The following is a 23,216-nucleotide window of genomic DNA, read 5'->3' as shown; positions in this document are numbered from 1 at the left end:
CTCCAACCCTCCAAGAACTGTTAATCTGTGGAATAGCCGTCTCCGGCGCTGGTCACAGCAGGGACAGCAGAGAGCTTCAAGAAGGGTCTAGATGCCTTTTTACACCTAAATAACATTGATGGTTATGTTATATAGAATTGTTTCCCCTAAATCCCTTCTTCATGCAATCCCTTCCCTTCCTTGGTTGAAATTGATGGACAAGTGTCTTTTTTCAACCGTATGAACTATGATAAACTATGAACCCTATTTGAAGCATCTTCCAATAATAGTCATCTCTAGGGGAGCAAGAGAGCATTATTAGGTTTGTGAAGAAGGCGGAAGAGATGATGTGCCTGGAAGAAGCTGACATGGAGGCCAGATAGAAGAAGAAAAGGTAAGACTCCTCTGATCATAGACGTCATGTGTCAATCACCAGATTTACAGTCAGTGCTGGTATTAGCCCTAAGATGACAATTCTGCAGCATCTCCCCTGTGCGGTCACTCATTATCTTCCCCTATTTATTTAGTAAGATTGGTTTTGGTTCTGTAGTATAAAATGATTTTAGAGGTGGGGGGTTGGCCCCAAAAGCCTAGTGGCAGCCCTACTTGCATCCACCTATATACTGGAAGAGAGGAAAGGGTTAACTTTTAAGGTTTTTATTTAATTGCCTCCTATGCAAGTGCCTAGAAATTTTTTTGATCATCAACAACTGAAATATAGATAATATTTTGGGTGGGACCCTACAATCAATTTATCTGATGGTCCCTAGGCACCTCCGTCCAACAATGCATATATATGATTCAAAATATAAATTATATAAAAAAATACTTATTATTTAATTCAAAATAAACTTATTCTGATAAGAGAACATGAACCTCTTGTTGTAGTTTCTGTAGTGTTCTCCGTTTTTTACCTATGTTACCTAATTTCTGTCTAGAAAACTCTCCTCCATTTCTTGTGATCTGCTTTCTCAGACCTTTGGACGCCTACGACCTTCACACAGAATGGCGCCTGCAGATGCAATTATATCAATAAATATATATCCTGCTGCATCTGTATCCTGAATACTGGGTAAGTTGTCCCCAGCACCTCAGTATTGCTGTACAATATAGAGGTTGTCCCTCTGGGTCGTAGTAATCTGGAGCAAAGGCTGAATTGTCAAGTTCTGAATATCTGGGAGCTCCTGACTATGGTCTCCAGAGGTTGGAAAACTATACATAGTGGCAACGTCATAGAGTAGTGGACAAATTCTGGTAGTGGCTGCAACGTGGTAGGCCACAGTGTGGCACAATGACAAAGTTTGAAATTTGACGTTTGAAATGAATTTGAAGTTGAAATTTTTTCATCTCAATTTGAATTGGAAGATTATAGACGCCACATGCATCATTCATTATAATTAGAGATGAGCGAGCATACTCGTTCGAGCATTAGCGTACTCGCAACTGCTCGGTGCTCGGCCAAGTATTTTGCCCGCTCGAGAAAATGTCATCTCGCGTCGTTTAGATTTTTGCCAGCCAGAAACAGAGCCAATCACAAGCCAGGAGACTCTGCAGCACACCCAGCATCACTTACATGTCGATAGCAGTGGTTGGCTGGCCTGATCAGGTGACCCTGGAATATACTAGACACTGCCCGCGCTGCTTGGATCATTGTCTGGATGCTGTTAGGGAGAAAGCTGCTGCTGGTCAGGGTTAGCGTTACGGTGTTCTAGTAGATTACTGTTAGGCAGGAGTGATTCTCCAAGAACCTTACTGTTAGGCAGGAGTGATTCTCCAAGAACCCAACAGCCCTTGTTAGGGCTACATTAGCGTTTTTCAAAAGTTAAAGTGACACACTCAATCGCAGCACAAAATTCTTTTGTGTGCTGTCAGTGTAGGTTAGAAACTAGCCATAGCAATCATCTTCTGTGGTTGCTGTCTGATTTCTTCTGCACGTTTTGTTCTATAAAGAAAAAAACACCAAAAAAACACAAAGAAAAACGAAAAAAAAAAATTTACAGTTTATATTTCTGTTTTGTCTATATAACAGACTTTAATTTTGACAATGTTGAACCCGAGGGCTAGGGGTAGAGGACGAGGGCGTGGGCATCCAATTACTGCAGGGGTCAGAGTCCGTGGTCCTGGGTGGGGTGAGACACCACCTGCTGATGAGGGAGCAGGGGAACGCCGCAGAGCTACACTCCCTAGCTTCATGACTCAAGTTACTGGGACTCGTGGTAGAGCACTGTTGAGGCCATAACAGTGCGAACCGGTGATGTCGTGGATTGCGGACAATGCTTCAACTAATTGGTTTTATAGTCTGTGTGACATCACATAAGCCTGCCGGTCACTGATTGGCTTACAGGTCTGCAGATGTCATCAGGGGTGTTCCTTTCTCCTTCCCAGATTTCTCTGCCCCATGTAACACGTTGTGCTCGCACCCACTTTGCTAATAAAAGAAAAAATAACTTAATTCCCACAAATCAGCGTAAACTTCGGAATCGTGACTAATCAAATTTTTCCTGAAATTCGGAACAAATTCTGATTTGTTAGAATCGATTCACCCATCTCTAGCCATTTATCAGTGAGTAGGCTCCGAGAGTCTGCATTTCTCTGAGAGCCAACGCCTCTCCGATCCCCGATCACCGATGTTTTTTTGATGCACCTTTTACATGGGCCGTGCTACACAATTCTGTCGGACTGCATGATTAATGTGGCGAGCGGTCCGACTGTTTAAGTTTGGGTATAGTGCAGCCACAACAAATACATGGCCTGGACACTTCTTATATACATGTACAAGCAGTTGCCACATCAAATAATGTGCAAAGTCCAACAGAAAACTGGCGCAGGGGCTGTGGACCAAAGTTACCTCAATAACGGTAGAGTCTACGGGTGGAGTAACAGGAAGAGTCTTTGCATTGCTTCTCAAAATGCAACACGTGAATGTGGCCTCAAGTCTGATGCAGAATTTCTGTAATGAACATCCGGCAAAAGACCCGACCACAGCAAATAAAATGCCAAAATTGGCTAATTTGTCTGCAAATCACACGTGTCTGGCTTGGCATCGCAGCTACGATCACACACATTATATATGCATTGGGGAAAACCGTATCCTATAAGTAAACTCAACAAAAGGACCAATGTTCGGCAGGTACTACTACTCTCAGTGGTCTCATCAGACTGGCCACTTGGATTGAGGTGCAGTTTAAGGAGCGCACTGAGAAATTATGTTTCGAGTATCTGCAAGCCCGGGTTCGAGCCTTTACCTTGCTTGGCACCTGCCTTCAAAAAGTCGCTCCAGCCTCCGCCTGTATCGTCTACTGAGGATCCTATGTGGGTGTACAGAACCCGACTTTCCCATCTGGAGAACCTCTACCTGTACTGTGCCAGTCCAGAGCACTTAATTGGGGATTGTCCTGTCCGTCCGCTACTTCCGGGAAATGCCAGCACCTAGGGTTCTTGGGAGAAGCGTCCCTAGATGTGAATAAAACTTTTCCACATCTGACTATTTCTGTGCTTCTCAGCTTTGGCACCTTCACCCAGGTCCATGTCTCTGCTTTCTTGGACTCTGGTTCTGCGGGGAACTTCATGGATGCCACTCTGGTCTCCCGACACCACATTCCTGTGGTCCTTATCGAGAAGCCTCTGGTCATCTCCTCGGTCAGCGGACAAACTCTCTCCAGTCCAGTACTGTACTGAGCCAATTTCCCTGCAAGTCGGTGCTCTGCATAAAGAAAGACTGTCCTTCTATGTGCTGACACGCTCTATCTCGTCCCTCCTGCTGGGCCTTCTGTGGTTGCAGCTCCATGCATCTGTCCTTAACTGGACGATGGGGGAAATTCTTTGTTGGGGTCCAGAGTGTCAGTCCCGCTGTATGGTGGCATCTCTACCAGTACTGTAAGACGTATGTCCAACCTACTCTTTGGAAGAGGATACTAACTTGGGGACTCTATTGCCCTCGTATCTCGTTGCTACTAGTGGCCAGATTTGGTCAAGGATGTTCTTGATTTTTTGGGTGCCTTCGCTTCCTGTGCCCGAAACAAGTCGTCAAGTCTCAAGCCAGCAGGTCTGCTGCTCCCGTTACCGATACCCAGTTGCCCGTGAACTCACATAGCCATGAACTTGATAACGGATCTCCCATCTTCCTCTGGGAATACCGTCATCTGAATGGTAACAGACCGCTTCTCCAAGATGTTCCATTTTGTGCCTCAGTCAGGTCTGCCATCTGCTCCTCGTCTTGCCAGCCTGTTCTTCACCAACATCTTCCAGCTACATGGACTTCCTGAGCTCATCGTCTCTGATTGGGGGGTCCAGTCGGATTTCTCCTCAGCGTACCACCCTCAGTCGAATGGACAAGTAGAGAGGGTTATCCAGACTCTGGGATGTTACCTCCGTCGTTTTGTTTCTGTCCGTCAAGAGGACTGGTCCGCTCTGTTACTGTGGGCGGAATTCTCCTATAATTTTTGGATTCTGAGTCTTCTGGCTACACCCTCTTCTTCATTGTCTATGGGCAGCATCCTCGTCCTCTTCTCCCTCTGCCTGTGACGACCGACGTTCCTGCTGTGGAGGTATTGGTCAGAGATCTTAAGTCCTTCTGGGAGCAGACTCATCTCTCTCTACTTCACGCGTCTGCTTGAACCAAAACTCAGGCCAAAAAGCGCAGGCTGCCTCCAATTTTCTCTCCAGGGGATAAAGTGTGGCTGTCATCCAAGTATGTTCGGCTGAAGATTCCCAGCTACAAGCTTTGTCCTCGCTTCCTGGGTTCATTCCAGGTATTAAAGCACATTAATCTTATGGCTTACAAGTTACGTCTTCCTCCCACCATGCGCATTCCACATGGAACAATTCATTCCGTGTCTCCCTGCTGAAACCTGTCATCCTGAATCTCTTCTCCTGGGAAGTACCTCCTCCTGCTCCTGAAGCCGATGCTACTGACATCTTTGAAGTAAAAGAAATCCTTGATATCAAGATGGTCAGAAGGAAACTATTCTATCTTGTCGACTGGAAGGGGTTTGGGCCAGAAGAGAGATCCTGGGAGCCAGAGGATAACATCTTGGACTGTGTGGTCTTCCACAGAAATTCATCCAGTCCAAGAAGAGGGGGAGGCCGAAAGGGGGGGGGGGGTACTGCGGGCCAGCGAGCCGATAATTGGCGCTGGCTGCCAATACTGATAAATTCTCAGCCTCTTCTTGTCTTCTTTACCAGGTCTTTGTGCTCAATGCCCAAGCGAAAGCTGTTGTCCTGCCGTTCCTGTACCTCGACCTTGGCTGCCACCGCAGACAAGACGCGCCTGTGCAACGACCTGGTTGTACCAAGCCGTAGTAAGACCATCCTGCTTTGTGCCGGGCTCCGGTGAAGACCGGGTGCCACTTATATTTCGGTCCCAGGTGTTGGCTTGTGTCATCGTCCGCGGTGGTCCAGAGGGTTCGCTACCCCAGAAGCCTCACAATGTCATGGCAAAACTGGATGATTACAAGACAAATAAAAGTTAAATGTTAAAAGTTGAACTATTTAAGTGATTCGGCCCATAGATGGTCCTTGGGTCTGGTGATCTTTGCCTGAAAAGGGACCAGGATATTTGCTAGAAAACTTAAATTGAGTATTTTCAAAGATTGAAACAAAACATGAAAATAAAAAAATATAATTAACTATCAAAATGTCCTGAGACCTTTTTACATTATTGATGTAGGTTTAGAGAGGAGCTTTGGGGATTCTGAGGCTTCTTTTCCTCAGAGAACCGATGAGCTTTAAAAGGACGACATTATCTCTTACTATTAGACATTTCGGTTCTTTAATTTTCATTTGTTAGGTTGATTTAGTCCAACAAATTCTACAACCATTTTATAATTAAAAATATCACATTGGAACAATGAAAAATGAAACATCCATCACCAGCGTTCTTCTCATGAGTCTATCAGATGACCAGGAGACCATCCATGTCCTCTTCATCTTCTTCCTCCTCATCTACCTGATGACTGTCTTCTCCAACTTTCTCATTATCCTTCTAGTTGTTACTTGTGCTCATCTTCATACACCCATGTATTTCTTTCTTGGTAACTTGGCTTTCTTGGACATGTCCTTCTCATCAGTCACTGCTCCTAGCATGCTCTTTCACCTCATCACCCAACACTGGTCCATGTCTCTCTCAGAATGTAAAGCACAGATGTTCTTTGTGATGTATTTTGCAGGTTCTGAGCCTTTACTATTGTCCTCCATGTCCTATGACAGGTATGTAGCCATCTGCCACCCTCTTCATTATTCTCAGGTCATGTCTTGGGGCAGATGTGCTCAGATGGCTTCTCTGGTTTGGTCAACTGCTTTCCTTGTCTGCATCACATATATCATAAGTTTAAAAAGATTGACCTTCTGTGGTCCAAACCTCATCCAGAATTTATTTTGTGATTTGCCCCATTTGCTCCAGATCTCCTGTACTGATACTACAATCAATGTTCTAATTATAATAATTTTAGGAGGTATCTTCTGCACTGCAGCCCTTGTCACCACGTTTTACCCCTATGTCAGAATTTTTAGGACAGTCCTCAGAATCCGCACCAGTGATGGGAAGAGTAAAGCTTTCTCCACCTGTACGTCTCATCTGACTGTGGTCCTCATGTATTATGCATCTGTAACTTTTATCTACTTTGTCCCTGACTCAAGTAATCTCCTTACACTGAATCAAATGGTTTCTGTGATCTACACCCTGATCATCCCCTTACTGAACCCCTTAATCTACAGCCTGAGGAGTAAAGATCTGAAGGCTGCACTGCAGAGAGCGTTACATATACACCGGCTGCATCCGACCCCCACTACAAGGAGATGAAGATCAGGGTCTATCACACATGATCCGATAATGTTGAGTTTGAGGAATGTTTATTCTAATGTCTTAGGCCTCATGCACAGTAACGTATGAAAATGGCCGTATATACAGGTAACATGCACTCCATTTATGCAATTAGCAATGTGGCCATTTAATGGCCGTATTGTGCAATGTGCCGTACTGTAAGTGAGGTGTGAAAAAATATAGACCATGTCCAATGTTTTCATGTATTTCTGTACACCCCATAGAAGTCTATGGGAACGTAAAAAGTACCATCCCATAGCATGCATCCGTGTTGCATATGGTTCTGCACCGTGTGCTGCCGTACATACGCACAGTATCTAGAGACCAGAACTGGTGGGAGGTGAATTCTTTCAGCCATCATTCCCACTGTATTTGATATGTATTCAGCATGGATATGGTGCCAAACGTGCTCAAACAGGTGAAAAACGTCCTAAAATATAGCTGTATATACAGAGCAGTAAAAAACATACGGTCTTGTGCATGAGGCCTTAGTCTAAGCAAAGTATTTACCGATTTCTAATCTGATTGATGTCAATTTATCAAATTACCATCTGTTTCCTTTTCTACAAATCATAAAAATTTGGAATCTGAGCTAAGATGTCCGATCCCTGAAAGGAACAGACTATTTCTATAATTCTATAGATGTAGCCCACAGCTCTCTGAAATGTTGCTCCCAATTAGAGTTCACATTTAAAATCTTCCTTGGAGGCTACTACACACCTGAACACCTTAGGGTGGTGGCACACGTGCTGTTTTGACTACGTTTGCAAATGCAAATGCAGACCAAGCTGCACCCACCGGGGGCGTCCCGCATCGGCATCGGCAGTAAATTAACGCAAAACACTTGCTGCTCGTTCCCGATCGCAGACGTTTCCATAGAAATGCTGATGCGAGTGGGGCTTGGTCTGCGTTTGGCACAGGTCTGGTAAATGCTAGAGGTGCCGAGACATGGGAATTCTCACACATATGTGTGAGGGCTCCCCCTTACTTCAATCTTATGGGAAAATATGCAAAGTTTTCCAGGATGTGGTAAGAAAACCTTGCCTCTTTTATCTACCTTGTGTTAAAGATATTACACTGGACTCAGACGCCATCTTACATATTGTCGGACATTTTAAAGACTCAGCATTCATTTCACATAACTTTGTGTACTGATAACTGAAGTTTGGGTGGGCTTTGTCCCTCAGCACACAAAGACTTAGTACTCGCTAGCACCACCTAGAGGAAGGTATCCAGGTGAACATCTGGACATTTGGTTTATGTGAAGACAGCCAATGGTTCTACATTCCTTTGTGTGCTTACATCCAATAGTGTTACATTTCCTGGGTGAGAACACCCAATTATAGTTGCTGCTTTCCTACTTACACGCCTTATGTAAAGCGCCTTATGGTTTTCTATAAATGTGTCAGTCCCACATAAAGTAACAGTCTTGTCTTGGTAATCTTCAGAAAGGACAGTGTGTCTTTCCTGGTTTACTCCATTCCAAGCTGGAATACAAAGACTCTATAATTTGAAAGTCACCTTTACAATGATTAGGGGTTTGAGCCCCAGATAAAAATCTATAAGAATTGGCGTCCCTTGGGTGGCCATACTTTTATGGACATCTGACCATCGAGGTGACCTCCGCAAGAGTCCAGGCGGCCAGTGACCAGAACTGACAATGAGCGCTCGTCGGGGTAAGTCAAGTCTATTTTTGTCTACCTTGACTGTAGTTCTGTTTCACTGGCTGAAAGGGACTGGGCAAGGTCATCTCCTTGTGTGATATTATGTACTTTGCCTTATATGTCCATATATAATAGTATGTTCACTATAATTGTGACAAAGGATCTCTTGTAAGGTGATTGACAGAGACTGGATGTGACTATGTATGTTGTAGAAAAAGGTCTGCAGTGCCCTCTTGTGAATTGTTGATGTAGTTCAGAAAGTTTGTGATGGTGTTGAGATTTTTGTCCATGTAAGCGCTGATAGAATCTAGAAGTTTGCAGAGACTAATTCTGGCCAAATTTACGTATCTTTCCTTCGGGATTGGGATCGGCCCAGTGATGCATTAAGGACAGTAGAGGCAGGAGGGACACTGACGGGAATTTTACAGTTGAGCGGTATCTCCTTGATTTCTGAAACATTGGGGCAGATTTACTTACCCGGCCCATTCGCGATCCAGCGGCGCGTTCTCTGCACAGGATTCGGGTCCGGCCGGGATTTATGAAGGTAGTTCCTCCGCCGTCCACCAGGTGGCGCTGCTGCGCTGAAAATCATCTCATCGCGCAGGAATGCACCGAGCTGGACCAGGTGAAGGTAAGCGCTTCCCAAGCGACACTTTTTCGGTTTTTAAATGCGGCGGTTTTTCCGAATACGTCGGGCTTTCGTTCGTCCACGCCCCCCGATTTCCGTCGCGCGCACGCCGGGAAAACGCGAATCGGGCCCTTAGTAAATGACCCCCATTGTGTGAAGGTCTCTAATTTGTACTAACTGATAGTTAGCGGGGTAGTCTGGAGCTGTATTTATGGAGGATATCTATAGCCCTTGAACAAAATCAGGTATTCCACAGATTCCACAAAATGGGTTGTGAGCAAAGTAAGACTGAAGCTGGACACTGCAGACCTAAAAAGGCAACTGACATAGTGTCACACAGGAAAGGTAAAGAGTGGGTAAAAGGAAGTTATGAGGTATTGAAGTTTTTGGGTATGTTAGATGATCCCCTGAGTGTGCAAAGGTGGGAGACAGCACTTGATGTAAATGGTGGCTGGCTCAAAGACAAAAAGTGGCACACCCAGGCAGAAGGTTGGTTTGATGTAAGTAGAGAGTTAATGACAAAGGGTTGGACAAAGGTGGATGGAGTTGATTACTGGAGACTTAGACCAGTGACTACGGACGGACCAGGACAGAGTGACAGGAATCCTAGAGAGTGCCCATTAAAAGAAAAAAAAAAATGAGAAAGGTGGTATCTTGGAATGCAGACCAGCTCCCTCTTAGACTCCACCCCTGTATCCGGGGTGTAGAGAAGATGATACGCCCTACCATTTTTTATTTTTTTTTAGTGGCGGCCATCTTAAGACAGTATATTCCCTTCAAGTCCCTGAAAGTTAATTGCCTATGATTCTACACTGTAGGCAGCCATAAAGGCTGGTTGTAGGATAGCAGCTGAGTCACCCTTGAGGCGTCCTGGCGGATGTTTGAGATAAAATGCCGGCAGGTGAATATTTGATCCTGACAATTGCAGAAAAATTACTAGAAAAAGTATTTCAATGTCTCTGGTACCTGCTTTCTGGAGTTGAAAGAGTTAATCAGGGTCAGATCTGTGGGCAGCTGTGCAGCTGGGCTCTGTCTTATCTGTGTCTGTGAGAAATGGTCTTGAAGCACACAGAAAGGGATCTGTGTTGAGTGGGGGCGACAGAGCTGACAATCTAAAAAGACGTCGAGGAATTTGCTTGTGATAAGAATACAAAAAGACAGTATGATGTGACGTCCTCCTTTGTACCCCACGAACAGACTAAGCAAGAAGAAGCCCCTAACTGTATTACAGAGCCTATGACTGACTTTTATGACAAAAAAAAAAACAACAAGTGTACCTGACTTCTGTTTGAGACTTGGAGTCTGGCCAGAACTTTATAGAGAGCACAGAACACTGAACTAGAGATGGTTGAGAGAATCCTATATGTCTAGATGAGATAAAGCAGAGACCGGTGTTAGCAGACTAGAGACGTCTCTGGCAGACTTGTGATAGAAAGCCAGGAAGAACAGAGACTAGTTTCACAGACCGCGCCAAAGTGAGACTGAGAGAAAGTTGGGTTCCGCGGACACCCCGACCCAAGTGGGCGTTACGAGGAGGAGACATTACTGAAGTGACTTCCCACACTCTAGGAAACATAGACGGCCCCAACAGGGCGGGACAAGGGGGGTGGTAACGGACAAGGATGTCAGCGAGAACAGTCCCCCTCTTCTGAAAGCCCCCCCCCAAATAGAGTTAGTGCCTTTCATTGTAGAACTCTTCCCTGTTGGCAAATGTTTTCCTCTCTGTGCCCCTACATGAAGATTACCAGTACCTATTTGCCTTTACCATTGTAGTATTCCAGTATATCTGATGCAGATTCCCACAAGGGGGGTAAAACTCCCCCAGCCAGTACTCCATACTACACAGCCCTATAGGGAGTAGACTGGCAGACTAGCCCCTTACTGGATGTTCTCCTTATCAGTATGTGGAGGACCTACTGTTTTTGTTTGCCAGGATGCATTTATTGACCTTATGTGTTTTCTGTTCCAGAAGGGTTGCAAAGTTTCCTGAGACAAACTCCAGTATTGCCAGGGGAAGGTGGTCTTCCTAGGCCACTGCTTCTCAGCCACAGGGAGATACCAGAAAGAAGGCTGGCAGTTGAGAATGTGCCCCTGCCCTGAGGCCCTAAGCCTCTTCACATGTTTCTGGGACTGGCCAGCTCCTTCAGTCCTGGGATAAGGTCTGCCTCGAGCCTGATGTTGCCCCTTGATAATTGAATTGCCTCTTCTCCATTTGCCCTTAATCAGGAGACAATTGATGCATTCCATAGCCTTAAGCTGGCAAATCCTGTCTGCCCCGGCCTTAGGCACATCCTATTGGATAAGACCTTTTTTTTTATTTTGCATTGAGTATCTAGGCCACAGGTGTCTAGTCCAGGAATGTGGTGGCCTTACCAGTGGCCCACTATTAGGCCCGGTTAGACTCAGTCGTGAGGGGAGCCCCTCATGTGTCAGTAGCTGCAGCAGCAAGGCCAGTGAGTTGATCCTAGATCACTCAGTTACAGTGCAAACACCATATACCTTGCACATTGTCCTCACCCAAGTACAGCCCAAGCATCTGAGCAAAGCCCAGACAGCTCAGACTACAGTGTGCAGTCCTGATGCCCCAGGACACACTGATAAGCTCTGAATCCTTCATTCTATCGCCAGTCTTCCAGGATTCAGAGAGGGGGGAGAGAAGGGTGATTAACCCAGATGTTGAGTTTTTTCTCATAGATGGCTCCAGGTCTGCAGGAGAAGACAGACGGTTCTACACTGGATATACAGTGGTCAGTGGCGCACATGAGGTAGTACAAGCAGAACCACTCCCTCCACACAGGTCAGCGCAGGAGGTGGAGTGACGGCACTCAGGGAAGTGCTACAGCTGGTGGAAGGTAAAAGGGCAAACATCTATACTCAAGGTATAGTTCTGGGGTCTAAACACGACTATGAACCCATATGGAAGGCTAGAGATTTCCTCACCTCTGCAGGGACCCCTTTTAAGCATGGCACGCTGGTTAAAGAGCTCATGGATGCTCTCCTACTTCCACAAGAGGTGGGGATAGTAAAAGTAAAAGCACACACAATTTGGTAACTCCACAAGCCAAGGGCAAGTATGTGGCTGATGGGATGGCGAAGGCAGCTGCACAGATGGAGCCCAGAGACTGTCGTGAAGTCTCAGCGGTGAGTTCTGAGCTAAAATTTTGATCCACAGGTGTTCCAGTCCCTGGTGGCCCGAGAGTCATCAGAAGTGAAGGGAGTGTGGAGGAAAGCTGGAGCCCAGATGCCTATGGGACCTGGATGCTGGGAGATAGGGTGTGCCTGCCCAGAGCCCTGCACCCGACAGTAAGTCAAGTAGTCCACGGACACACACACACATCCAAAATAGCCATGCTAGTGCTCATAAACCATCAGTGGTTTGCCCGGGCATTACAACCCCTGTCACTAGACTAGTGAAAGCCTTTATAGTCTGTGCCCGCCACAACCCCGGTAAGGTGGTAAAGACCCCACAGAAGGTGACACCCAAGCCGCTGTATCCCTTCCAGAGACTGCAGATGGATTTTATCCAGCTACCAAAAGTGGTACGCAGGAATACGTGCTTGTGTGCATTGATCTCTTTCCAGGGTGGCCAGAAGCTTCTCCCATGACCAAGGCTACTGCCAGAGCTGCAACCAAGAAGTTGGTGAGTGAGATTTTTCTGCAGGCTTGGACTTCCGGAGACCATAGAGTCCGGTCGCAGAACCCACTTCACTGGACAGGTAAAGACCTAAAACCTTGTCCCTCCTGGGTGTAGAACAGGCACTGCACACCCCTTACCCTTCCCGAATTAGTTGTGGGTTTGAGAGAATAAATGGCACTCTTAAGTTAGAGATCCAGGAGGCCATGGAAGCAGGGAAACCATGGAGTGAGTGCTTTCCTGCTGCCCACCATTCAGTTAGGACCACCCCCAACAGAAAGATGGGATTGTCCCCCTTTGAAGTATTTTTTGGCTATGCACCCAAACTAGGCCCCTACTTCCCACAGACCCTAGAGATGAAGGCAGGAAACAAGGTGGAACATGCCACACAGTTGAGCCAGGCCTTGGAAAAGGTCCGCAAAAGTGTTTCTGATTCCTTTTTCAGATCCAGACAGAGACATCGTGACGCATAACCTGAAGCCTGGAGACTACGTGGTGGTAAAGAGACACCAGAGAGAGAGAGAGTCTGGAGCCTCGCCACGACGGTCCTTTCCTGCTGACCAGTGCCACGTCTGTGAAGCTAGAGGGAAGTCAGCACGCTTCCCACATTTACTATTGCAAACTTACTTATTCTTCTTGCTAGCTGGTCTCTTCTGACTGACTGTAAGCTCAGGGACACCCCAACCATGACTGTCACTGTATCTATAGGGCTGACCAGTATGCCCCCAGGGTAAGAGACTTTACCTACGGTTGGTGCAGGCAATGACCTTCTTTGACATTGACAGCACAGGTAGCCCTGTATTAGCAGTGTCTGATGTGTACTGGATTTGTGGGGATAGGAGAGTCAGGTCAGGCCTAGAGGCTGGGAAGGTGTATGTACTATGATAAGGTTTGTGCATTCCTTCCTCGTGATCCCCAGTGATGAGCTTGATCAGACACATAAGAAAAGGTAGAGAATCCCAAAGGATTCTGGAGGTCTGAGAGAGAAGCGCCTAGATGACAACGTTTATACAGATACAGTGGGAGCACCAAGGGGGGGGTCCTAGATGAGTACAAGGCCCACAATCATATATGGGCAGGTCTAGAGTCCATTATTCCCCAGATAGCTATGAGTAAAGATGTTGGTTGGGTTAACTGGTTTTATTGTAATCAACAGAGATTTATTAATTATATCGGAGATGCTTCCCAGAACCGCATGGCTTTGGACATGAACCTTGCTGAGAAGGGAGGATGTCTGTAAGATGGTGGGAGCGGCTTGTCGCATATACATCCCAGATGACATCGCCCCCTATGGATCCATTACCCATGCACTTGAAGAGATTGAAGGACTGTCCAGGGAACTCAAGAGAAACTCTGGAGTGGACACTTTGTCCTTCACTTTGTGGGTGGGGGGATTGGAAGGGTTTCCTTTAAGTGGGGGTGATATTGGGGATTGTGATTTTGCTCTCGTCACTTATTACGTGTTGTGTGGTCCCCCTCATCAAGTCCACCATGTCCCAGATGGCCGTCCAGGCAGTAAGAACCATGACAGGAGAAGTGCCGGTGTGGAGGATACCGTCTTGTTGAAGAACCAGCCTGTTAATAGACCCATAAACTATGGAAACACAATTATGTAATTTGAGCATGCAGGCCTGCAACCCCCGAGTGACTGGCCTCCAGGGGATCTGGTGAAGAGTTAACAAGTCCAGCAGGTAAGGGTTTAGCCTACCTGTGGGTACCTGGAGTTTGAGGAGGTCACCCTGGACAAAAGTTACAGGCCATGCAAAGCTCAAAAGGGGGGAAATGTTAAAGATATTACACTGGACTCAGACGCCATCTTACATATTGTCGGACATTTTAAAGACTCAGCATTCATTTCACATAACTTTGTGTACTGATAACTGAAGTTTGGGTGGGCTTTGTCCCTCAGCACACAAAGGGGCAGATTTACTTACCCGGTCCATTCGCGATCCAGCGGCGCGTTCTCTGCTCTGGATTCGGGTCCGGCCGGGATTTATGAAGGTAGTTCCTCCGCCGTCCACCAGGTGGTGCTGCTGCGCTGAAAAGCATCTCAACGCGCCGGAATGCACCAACTCGGACCAGGTGAAGGTAAGCGCTTTGCAAGCGACACTTTTTCGGGTTTTAAATGAGGTGGTTTTTCTGAATACGTCGGGTTTTCGTTCGGCTACGCCCCCCGATTTCCGTCGCGCGCATGCTGGCGCCGATGCGCCACAATCCGATCGCGTGCGCCACAATCCCGGGGCAATTCAGGTACAATCGGCTCAAATCGGAAATATTCGGTTAACACGTCGGGAAAACGCGAATCGGGCCCTTAGTAAATTACCCCCAAAGACTTAGTGCTCGCTAGCACCACCTAGAGGAAGGTATCCAGGTCAACATCTGGACATTTGGTTTATGTGAAGACAGCCAATGGTTCTACATTCCTTTGTGTGCTTACATCCAATAGTGTTACATTTCCTGGGTGAGAACACCCAATTATAGTTGCTGCTTTCCTACTTACACGCCTTATGTAAAGTGCCTTATGGTTTTCTATAAATGTGTCAGTCCCACAATAAAGTAACAGTCTTGTCTTGGTAATCTTCAGAAAGGACAGTGTGTCTTTCCTGGTTTACTCCATTCCAAGCTGGAATACAAAGACTCTATAATTTGAAAGTCACCTTTACAATGATTAGGGGTTTGAGCCCCAGATAAAAATCTATAAGACTTGTAAGGCAGCTTTCAAGTATCACCTATAAGAGGCCTTACGACGTGATGTGGAATTAAAACCAAACCAGTATAACTATTCCAGAAGGAACAGACTCCCAACTGTAGACAGCGCTGTCGAATTTTTCGACCTGATTTGGTCTCCTCCGCAAAGTGCAGGGAACTGGTTTAGCTGGGTGAGAGGCTTGTGACTAGGGTCAGGAAGTACAAGTTGATGCCAATTAAGGCCACTGTGTAGGTTTGGAGTCTTATAGCCATAAATGTCCCACTAGGTGATTCTGGGGAAAGACAGCTCCTTAGTGGAGCTTCCATGGCTATAAGACTCCACACGTCTTGGTGGCCTCAATGGGCAGACTCCGTAAGGAGAACTCTTACTTCCCGACCCTTCTTATGGGTCAAGTATCATTAAATTTATCTAAGCCATATAGAATATTCACTGTTAAACTCTTACCATTGCAAAACTCCTTCGTGCCAGGATTTGAAAGTCTCACACAATCCCTTCTACTTCTTAATTTAAATCAGAACTTAGTACATTCCTTAAAAAAAGGTTCTTTCTTATAATTTCCTAGGATCCCAAATCCCATCTCATGTAAGACTCTTCCTGTAATTACGCCACTCAACTCTCTTAACTATTTCCTCTGCCTAACATCCCCCCACCCCTATTTACCCCCACCCCTAGTCACACCCACCCCTTACCCTTCATATAATGTTCACACCCTACACATCCTACTAAGAAATGAATAAGGGATTGTTAATGAATATTTTGCTTTCTCTGTTCTGTGATCTACTGTTTGTGGTTTATTGTTATATCAGTGAATACCCTTAGTCCCCACATACTGACCCTATATTATATCGCGGCTTGTGTAATGGTAATGATGAATGCAATACTTCTCTCTCCGCATCTGTGCAGGTGAATAAACTTCTTTTTGCTACTTATTGTTAAAATATAATTTTTGAAATCAAAATTAAAGAAAAATACTAGAGTTCTGAATGACAACGTGTTACCCTTCGTACTTTGTATAATATCTCCTGCACTGCTGCAATCATTGCCCATCCCACACCATTGTTGTCACCATATACACGGCAATCAGCGTCTTTGGTCTTACTGTGTGGACATCTGATCACATTGTAGGACCTCAATGTAGGATCTCAAGTTCCCAACTTTGCATCTTCCGTGCTCATAGATTGGTCTCCAGTGCTCTATGGCTGCTCGGGGCTGCTCTGGGATCTTGATGGGAACATATTTATACACACGGTAGAGTATTGCAATAATCTATTAAAATGAAAATGATTATACACACAAAGAGAGTGATAATATACTGTATATACAAGGGTCGTAGGGAGTCCTCTTGCCTCATCTGAGGTTTCTTCCAGAAACTACATATACATAACATATACGCCGGCTTGGGAATGGACCGGTGGGCCCTGACACCTGGTGAAGGCAGGGTCCTCCATCCTCAACTGAGGCACCTGCCAATAATTGCAATAGTTCTTGATGCGGCCAGAAATGCTCGAGTACTATCACTGTGAGAAGTGTCTCATGGGCCCCGGGCTGTTCACACGACTAGGGGCCTTCCCCCAGCATCCAAACCAACATGTGTTCAGATGTTAGGACTTAAATACTATTCTATATACTTAATCTTGTACTGTTTAAACAAGTAATTTACATGATGAACTACAGTTGTGCTCTCATAACCATCTATTTAGAAAAGCCGAACATTCCCGAACTGCATGAAACCCTCCACCCCGACTGCCTCCAGACCAGATCTCTCAGACAGTGTAGGAGATGCGGATGCTGCCCCATGCTGGCCCGGCCTCTGTGCTCTGCAGGTGAACTCCCCCTCATACTCTAAATATTTGCGTTTAACCTGAGTCTCCTAATCCCGCAAGCACATGCCCCCTTTAAAGAAATGCCCACAGCAGATGACCCCTTTAAAGAAATGTCCACCGCAGGTGCCCCCTATTATTGAAATGTCAACTCCAGATGCCCCCTCTTCATGTAATGCCCCCCCCAAGATGCCCCCTCTTAATGAAATGTCTCCCCAAGATGCCCCCTCTTAATGAAATGTCTCCCCAAGATGCCCCCTCTTAATGAAATGTCTCCCCAAGATGCCCCCTCTTAATGAAATGTCTCCCCAAGATGCCCCCTCTTAATGAAATGTCTCCCCAAGATGCCCCCTCTTAATGAAACATACACCCCAGATGCCCCCTCTTAATTATATGTCTGCTCCAGATGCCCGTTCTTAATGAAACATACACCCCAGATGCCCACCCGCCCTGCTTTACATAAACACCCCCCCCCATCATTACTGTAATGCCCACAGCAGGGCCCTCTTCGAAAAAAATTTAAAAAGCTATTTTCACCTTCCTTCCCCGCGGCTCTGTCATACTGCACGGGCACATCACTATGACACGACGGTGTTGCAGCCGTGTGACATCACAATGTAAGGGCCCGCGTGGTCAGGACACCGCCCCATCATAGTGATGCATCTGGGCCAGAAGATAGAGAAGACAGGGCAGCGGGCTGGGGAGAAGAAGCCGGAAGGTGAATTTAGATTTTTTTTTTAAGACTGATTGCGGATCTTCATAAAGGGCCTGGGTATGGGCGGATGTGGGCCCCTCCCAAGCCAAAGGCCCTGGATGCCCACCCATAATGCCTATATGAAGATCCGTCATTGACTGACATGACCAATAGATTCTGCATATTTTAAGATAGGGTCCCTGTGACGATTAGCTACAAAAAGGACTTGTGACTGTGCAGTTTCACTATATTGGCTAAAATTGTTATTATATTGGCTACTGTGACAAAACTGTTACTATATTAGCTACTGTGGGAGCAATGCTACTATATTGGATATATTGTGGCATAATATTCATCTCTAGGGGAACAAGAGAACGGTATTACGTTTGTGAAGAAGATAGAGGAGATGATGTAAAAGTCAAGAACCTAAAAGTTGTGGCTGGAAGAAGCTGACATGGGGGCCAGGTAGAAGAAGAAGAGGAAAGAGACTCCTTTGATCAGACATCATGTGTGAGTCACATGATTGTATGTAGCAAGATTGGTTTTGGTTCTGTAGTATAAGATTATGATAAAAAAAAAGTTTTAGAGGTGGGGGTTGGCTACAAAAGTCTAGTGGCAGCACTGCCGGTGGTCCCTATGCTTCAACACTGCATATATACAAATCAAAAGATGAATTATACAAAAATCACTTTTCTTAAAACACGAATAAAATCCACACTAATTTCCAAAAAACAAATTCATAAAAAAAACATTTCACCTCATCCTGAGGGTGAAGATCCAAAACCCTTCCCCAGAGTCTAAGTGGCACCAGGTCCTCACCAGAGCCTGCTGCAAAGCAGGTTGGATTTCCTGCAGCGTGGTACCACCAAGTCGCTCCACAGGCTCGACTTTGTCTGCGGTGGTACAGAATCAGGAGGCAGGCACTGAGTTATGGTCAGACAGAAGGTCAGGACAGGCAACATGGCATCAGAGTTGGGGATGTAGCAGAAGGTCAGGGCTGGCAGCAAGGGGCGAAGTCAGGAATGGAGCTGAGGTCACAACGAGAAATCATCATAAACACAAGGGACTTCAGAAGCAAGCTTTCTTTAAGGCACAAGGCAAGAAGATCCGGAAGGGGGCACAGAAAGAGGCCGTGAATTTATATGGGAAGGCGGTTGGCCAGCACCAATCATTGATGCGCTGGGCCTTTAAATCTCAGATGGAGCTAGGAGCGTGTAGAGGTAAGTGAATCTGCATAGCTCTGGGGGCACATGGACATGGGTTGCAGGGACAACGGTGACAGTACACACACACACACACACACACCCCTTTGCCCTCCCCCTCTTCTTGGCCTGGAGGAACCTCTGCAACAGACCATGGCCCAGGATGTTGTCCTCGGGTTCCCAAGACCTCTCCTCCGGCCTGAATCCCCTTCAGACAACAAGAAAGAACTGCTTCCCTCTAATTGACTTCATATCCAGGACCTCTTTTACTTCACAGATGTTGGAGGAATCCACCTCATGCGCGGCTCAGGATGACAGGCTTCATATGGGAGACGTAGAAGGAGTTTGGGATGCGCATGGTGGGAGGAAGATGGAGCTTATAGGCCACATGGTTGATGCGCTTCAGCATCTCAAATGGATCCAGGAAACACAGACCAACTTTGTAGCTGGGGACATACCTGTAGGACAGCCACACTTTGTCCCCCGGAGCAAAGGTCGGAGCAGGCCTGCATCTTTTGTCAGTCTGGATCTTGGTTCTAACAGACCCTAGGTGTGTGCATTTCCCAGACACTGAGGACGGACAGGGCAAGAAAGAAGAAAATGCTGCGGGATGGCACAATAGAGACAGAGGTTCTCCTGACGTCACCTGGATTGCTCTTGGGAGGTTAGCCGAGCTCTATCCAACTGCACGGGCTCCTCAGTAGTAGAAACACAGGGTGGTAGAGATGGATTTTGAAAAACTGGAGCCAAGCGGGGTAGATGTCAAACTCTGACTTGGGCTTGTTCAAAAGGCCAGAGTGATCAGGCCGCTCAGGGAAGGTCCCGTGCAGACAAGGTGTCTTTGATCCAACTAGACAATCCTTTTTTAAAAGTAGCGAGCAAGGCCGCGTCATTGCAGTCCAGCTTGGAAGTTAAAGTGCTGAGGAGTCCCTTTGAAGTAGATTCAGTAGGGCGGTCTCAGCGGAAGACACCCGGGCTGGTTCCTCAAAGACTGAGCGGAATTCGGCGAGTAAAGAGAAGATGTTAGCTGTGACTGGGTCGTTCCTGTCCCAGTGGGGCAATGGCCCATGCCAGGGCTTTCACGGAGAGGAGGCTGATCATAAAAGCCACCTTATATCATTCAGAGATAAACTGTGAAGCCATCAGCTTGATGTGTAGAGAGCACTGTGTGATGAACCCCCTACACAACTTGGAGTCTCCGTCATACTTAGAGGGCAAGGACAGACGCAGTCTGGGTTCTCCAGAAGATGATGAAGCCACGGTAGCGGAGATTTCCACAGAACCCAGAACTGTTGCTGCAGTTGCTGCTGCTGCTGGGTTGCCAATAGTTGCTGCATGATGGTGGCCAGCTGATCAAGTTGTTGACCTTGCACGGCAATCTGCTGGGACTGCTGGGCCAAGATGGTGGTGAGATTGGATACTACAGGTAGCAAAACCTTAGCGGGATCCATGGCCAGATCTTATTGTCAGGGACCAAGGGTAGTTGACCCACTGGACCACCGTAGATGATGATGTTAGCCAACACCTGGGAGCAGAGTCCAACTCCCGGTTGTCACCAGAGCCTGCCACAGAGCGAGTTGCACAGCGGCATGGTACCACCAGGTCGCTCCACAAGCCCAACTATGTCTGCTGTGGTGGCCAAGGCAAGGTACAGGATCAGAAGGCAGGCACGGAGGTCAGGACAGGCAGCACGGGATCAGAGTCAGGGCTGGCAGTAAAGGAGCAAAGTCAGGAACGGAGCTGAGGTCACAACAGGAAATCATCATAAACGCAAGGGACATCAGGAGCAAGCTTTCTCTAACACACAAAGCACAAAGATCCGGCAGGGGGCACAGGAAGAGGTCGGGAATTTATCTGGGTAGGCAGGCAGCCAGCACCAATCATTGGTGCGCTGCCCCTTTAAATCTTAGATGGCCGTTGAGCGTGCCCTGTTCTAGTTTCTGTTGTATTCTTCTTAGCTTATCATTTCTGTCTACAAAACTCTCCTCCATTTCTTGTGATCTGGTTTCTCAGACCTTTGGAACCTCATACCTTGAAGTGACCTGTAGTTAAATGTTTTATAGCTTCTACTCTCAATTGTATAACCTTCCATACACTTTGCACCAGGATCCACTTAATGCCCCAATTAATGCGAAAGGGCTTGAAAAAACTTTGAAAGAACTACCCACGGGAAAGCCCCAGAACTGGACGGCCTGACATACCTTAATTACCAAACATACCAATCCCTGCTAGCCCCATACCTGACGGCTTTATATAAACGCTTCTTAGAGGGTCAGCCAGTCTTGTGTAATATGTCTAACTCCCTCATCACCCTCATTACCAAACCGGGAAGGACCCACTTGACTGCTCAAACTACAGGCCCATAGCGCTGCTAAATGCAGATTATATATTCTTTAAAAAAAATATTGGCAAATAGGCTGAAGTTATGGCTCCCCCAATTGATCTATAAAGATCAAGTGGGCTATGTGAAGAGCAGATGGGTTTGATAATAATAGGAGCACCATAGACTTAGTTGATGTCAACTGGGCACAGGGAGAAGCTTTGTTATTGAGCTTAGGTGTGGAAAACGCATTTGACCACCTTGGTTGGCCAATCCTTTTCTGCACTTTGGAGACGTTTGTATTCCAAGTTCCATTCTGGCAGCTATCTGCTGACTTTACTCCAGCCCATCAGCCTTTATTAAATTTCCCCATGTGCACTCTACGCGTTTTGAGATCAAGAATGGTATTTGGCAGAGCTTGCCTCTTTCCCTATTATTTGCCTTATGCTTTGAACCACTAGCAGTGGCAATTAGGCAATCGGGGGACCTACGAAATGTGTATATATGGCTGGTAAATTACATTATATGTCAATACCCAACTTCCTCATCATCCTCCTAGTTGTTACTTGTGCTCATCTTCATACACCCATGTATTTCTTTCTTGGTAACTTGGCTTTCTTGGACATGTCCTACTCATCGGTCACTGGCCCAGGGTTACTTTCTCATCTCATCACCCAACACTGGTCCATGTCCCTCACAGAATGTAAAGCACAGATTTTCTTTGTTATATATTTTGCTGGCTCTGCTGTTTTCTTGTTGGCCTCCATGTCTTATGACCGGTATGTGGCCATCTGTTGTCCTCTCCACTATTCTCAGGTCATGTCTTGGGGCATTTGTACTAAGATAGCCTCTTTGGTTTGGTCTTCTGGTTTACTTGTTGCCATCACAAATATCTTTCCCTATTATTTGCCTTACGCATTGAACCACTAGCGGTGGCAATTAGGCAATCGGGGGACCTACGAGGGGTCTAAGTTAGGAACAAAGAGTTCAAATTTTGCCTTTTTGCAGGCAAAATTTTACTAACCATTACCCAGCCCCATGCTACCCTCCCTAACCTTCATAGATTATTGGATTATCAGGAAGGATTATCAGGATACAAAGTCAATTTAAGTAAAACTGAGGCGTTACCAATTAATATTCCGACCCAAAGCCTAGCATTAATTAGCTCCAATTATAACTACAGACAGCAGACTAAATCCTTGAAATATTTAGGGGTTCAGATTGCTTTCTTATACAAGTCCTGTGTGCTCAGAGCTTCCCCGCTCTTTTTACATCCAATTTGGAAGTATTGTGCTTCCCGTTTTCCAATACAATCTGACCAATCTCCGGTGACTTCCTTTCTATATAACCCAGGTTTACCTTCAAGTCTCACTGGCCAGATGACCAAACCCAGACACGTGAATACTTTATTTTGCTTTGCAGATATGGCGGACTATAGGTCCAGGGAACTCTTAGAATTCCCAGAATTAAAGTGTAGGTTTTCACTCCCACCCTGCGCTCTCTTTGGCTATTAACAGGTCAAGTCATTTTTGCTCTCCCAATGTGGTACACCGGTGGTCTCTAAGCCTACTATATTACAGAATATTGTACTTCTATATATGGTTTTATGAAAGAGATCCCTGCGAGGATCTTGTCGTGTACTCTATGCTTTGATATTACTTTATTTGAGATGTATTTTTTTCTCTCTGAAAAAACTATTAAAAATACAGTTGGAAAAAAAAAAGAAATGAGATAGCTGTCCTTGG

General features: G+C 46.2%; 1 protein-coding gene across 1 annotated transcript; it reads left to right on the top strand.

Annotated features, from left to right (window-relative positions):
* The first annotated feature begins 5,827 nt into the window (after positions 1-5,827).
* On the top strand, positions 5,828-6,778 carry LOC140104656 (olfactory receptor 1J1-like). Its single transcript, XM_072128295.1, has one exon. The coding sequence runs from the start codon at positions 5,828-5,830 to the stop codon at positions 6,776-6,778; it is 951 nt and encodes a 316-aa protein (XP_071984396.1).
* The last annotated feature ends 16,438 nt before the right edge of the window (positions 6,779-23,216 follow it).

This window comes from Engystomops pustulosus, chromosome 10 (genome assembly GCF_040894005.1).
Source record: "Engystomops pustulosus chromosome 10, aEngPut4.maternal, whole genome shotgun sequence".
NCBI classification, from domain to species: domain Eukaryota; kingdom Metazoa; phylum Chordata; class Amphibia; order Anura; family Leptodactylidae; genus Engystomops; species Engystomops pustulosus.
Note: the sequence above shows the minus strand (reverse complement) of the source record. Positions and strands in the feature narration are given on the sequence as shown.

Bases quoted from the DNA above. Each gene is read 5' to 3' on its own strand.
- LOC140104656 (XM_072128295.1), top strand. From the start codon at position 5,828: ATGAAAAATGAAACATCCATCACCAGCGTTCTTCTCATGAGTCTATCA.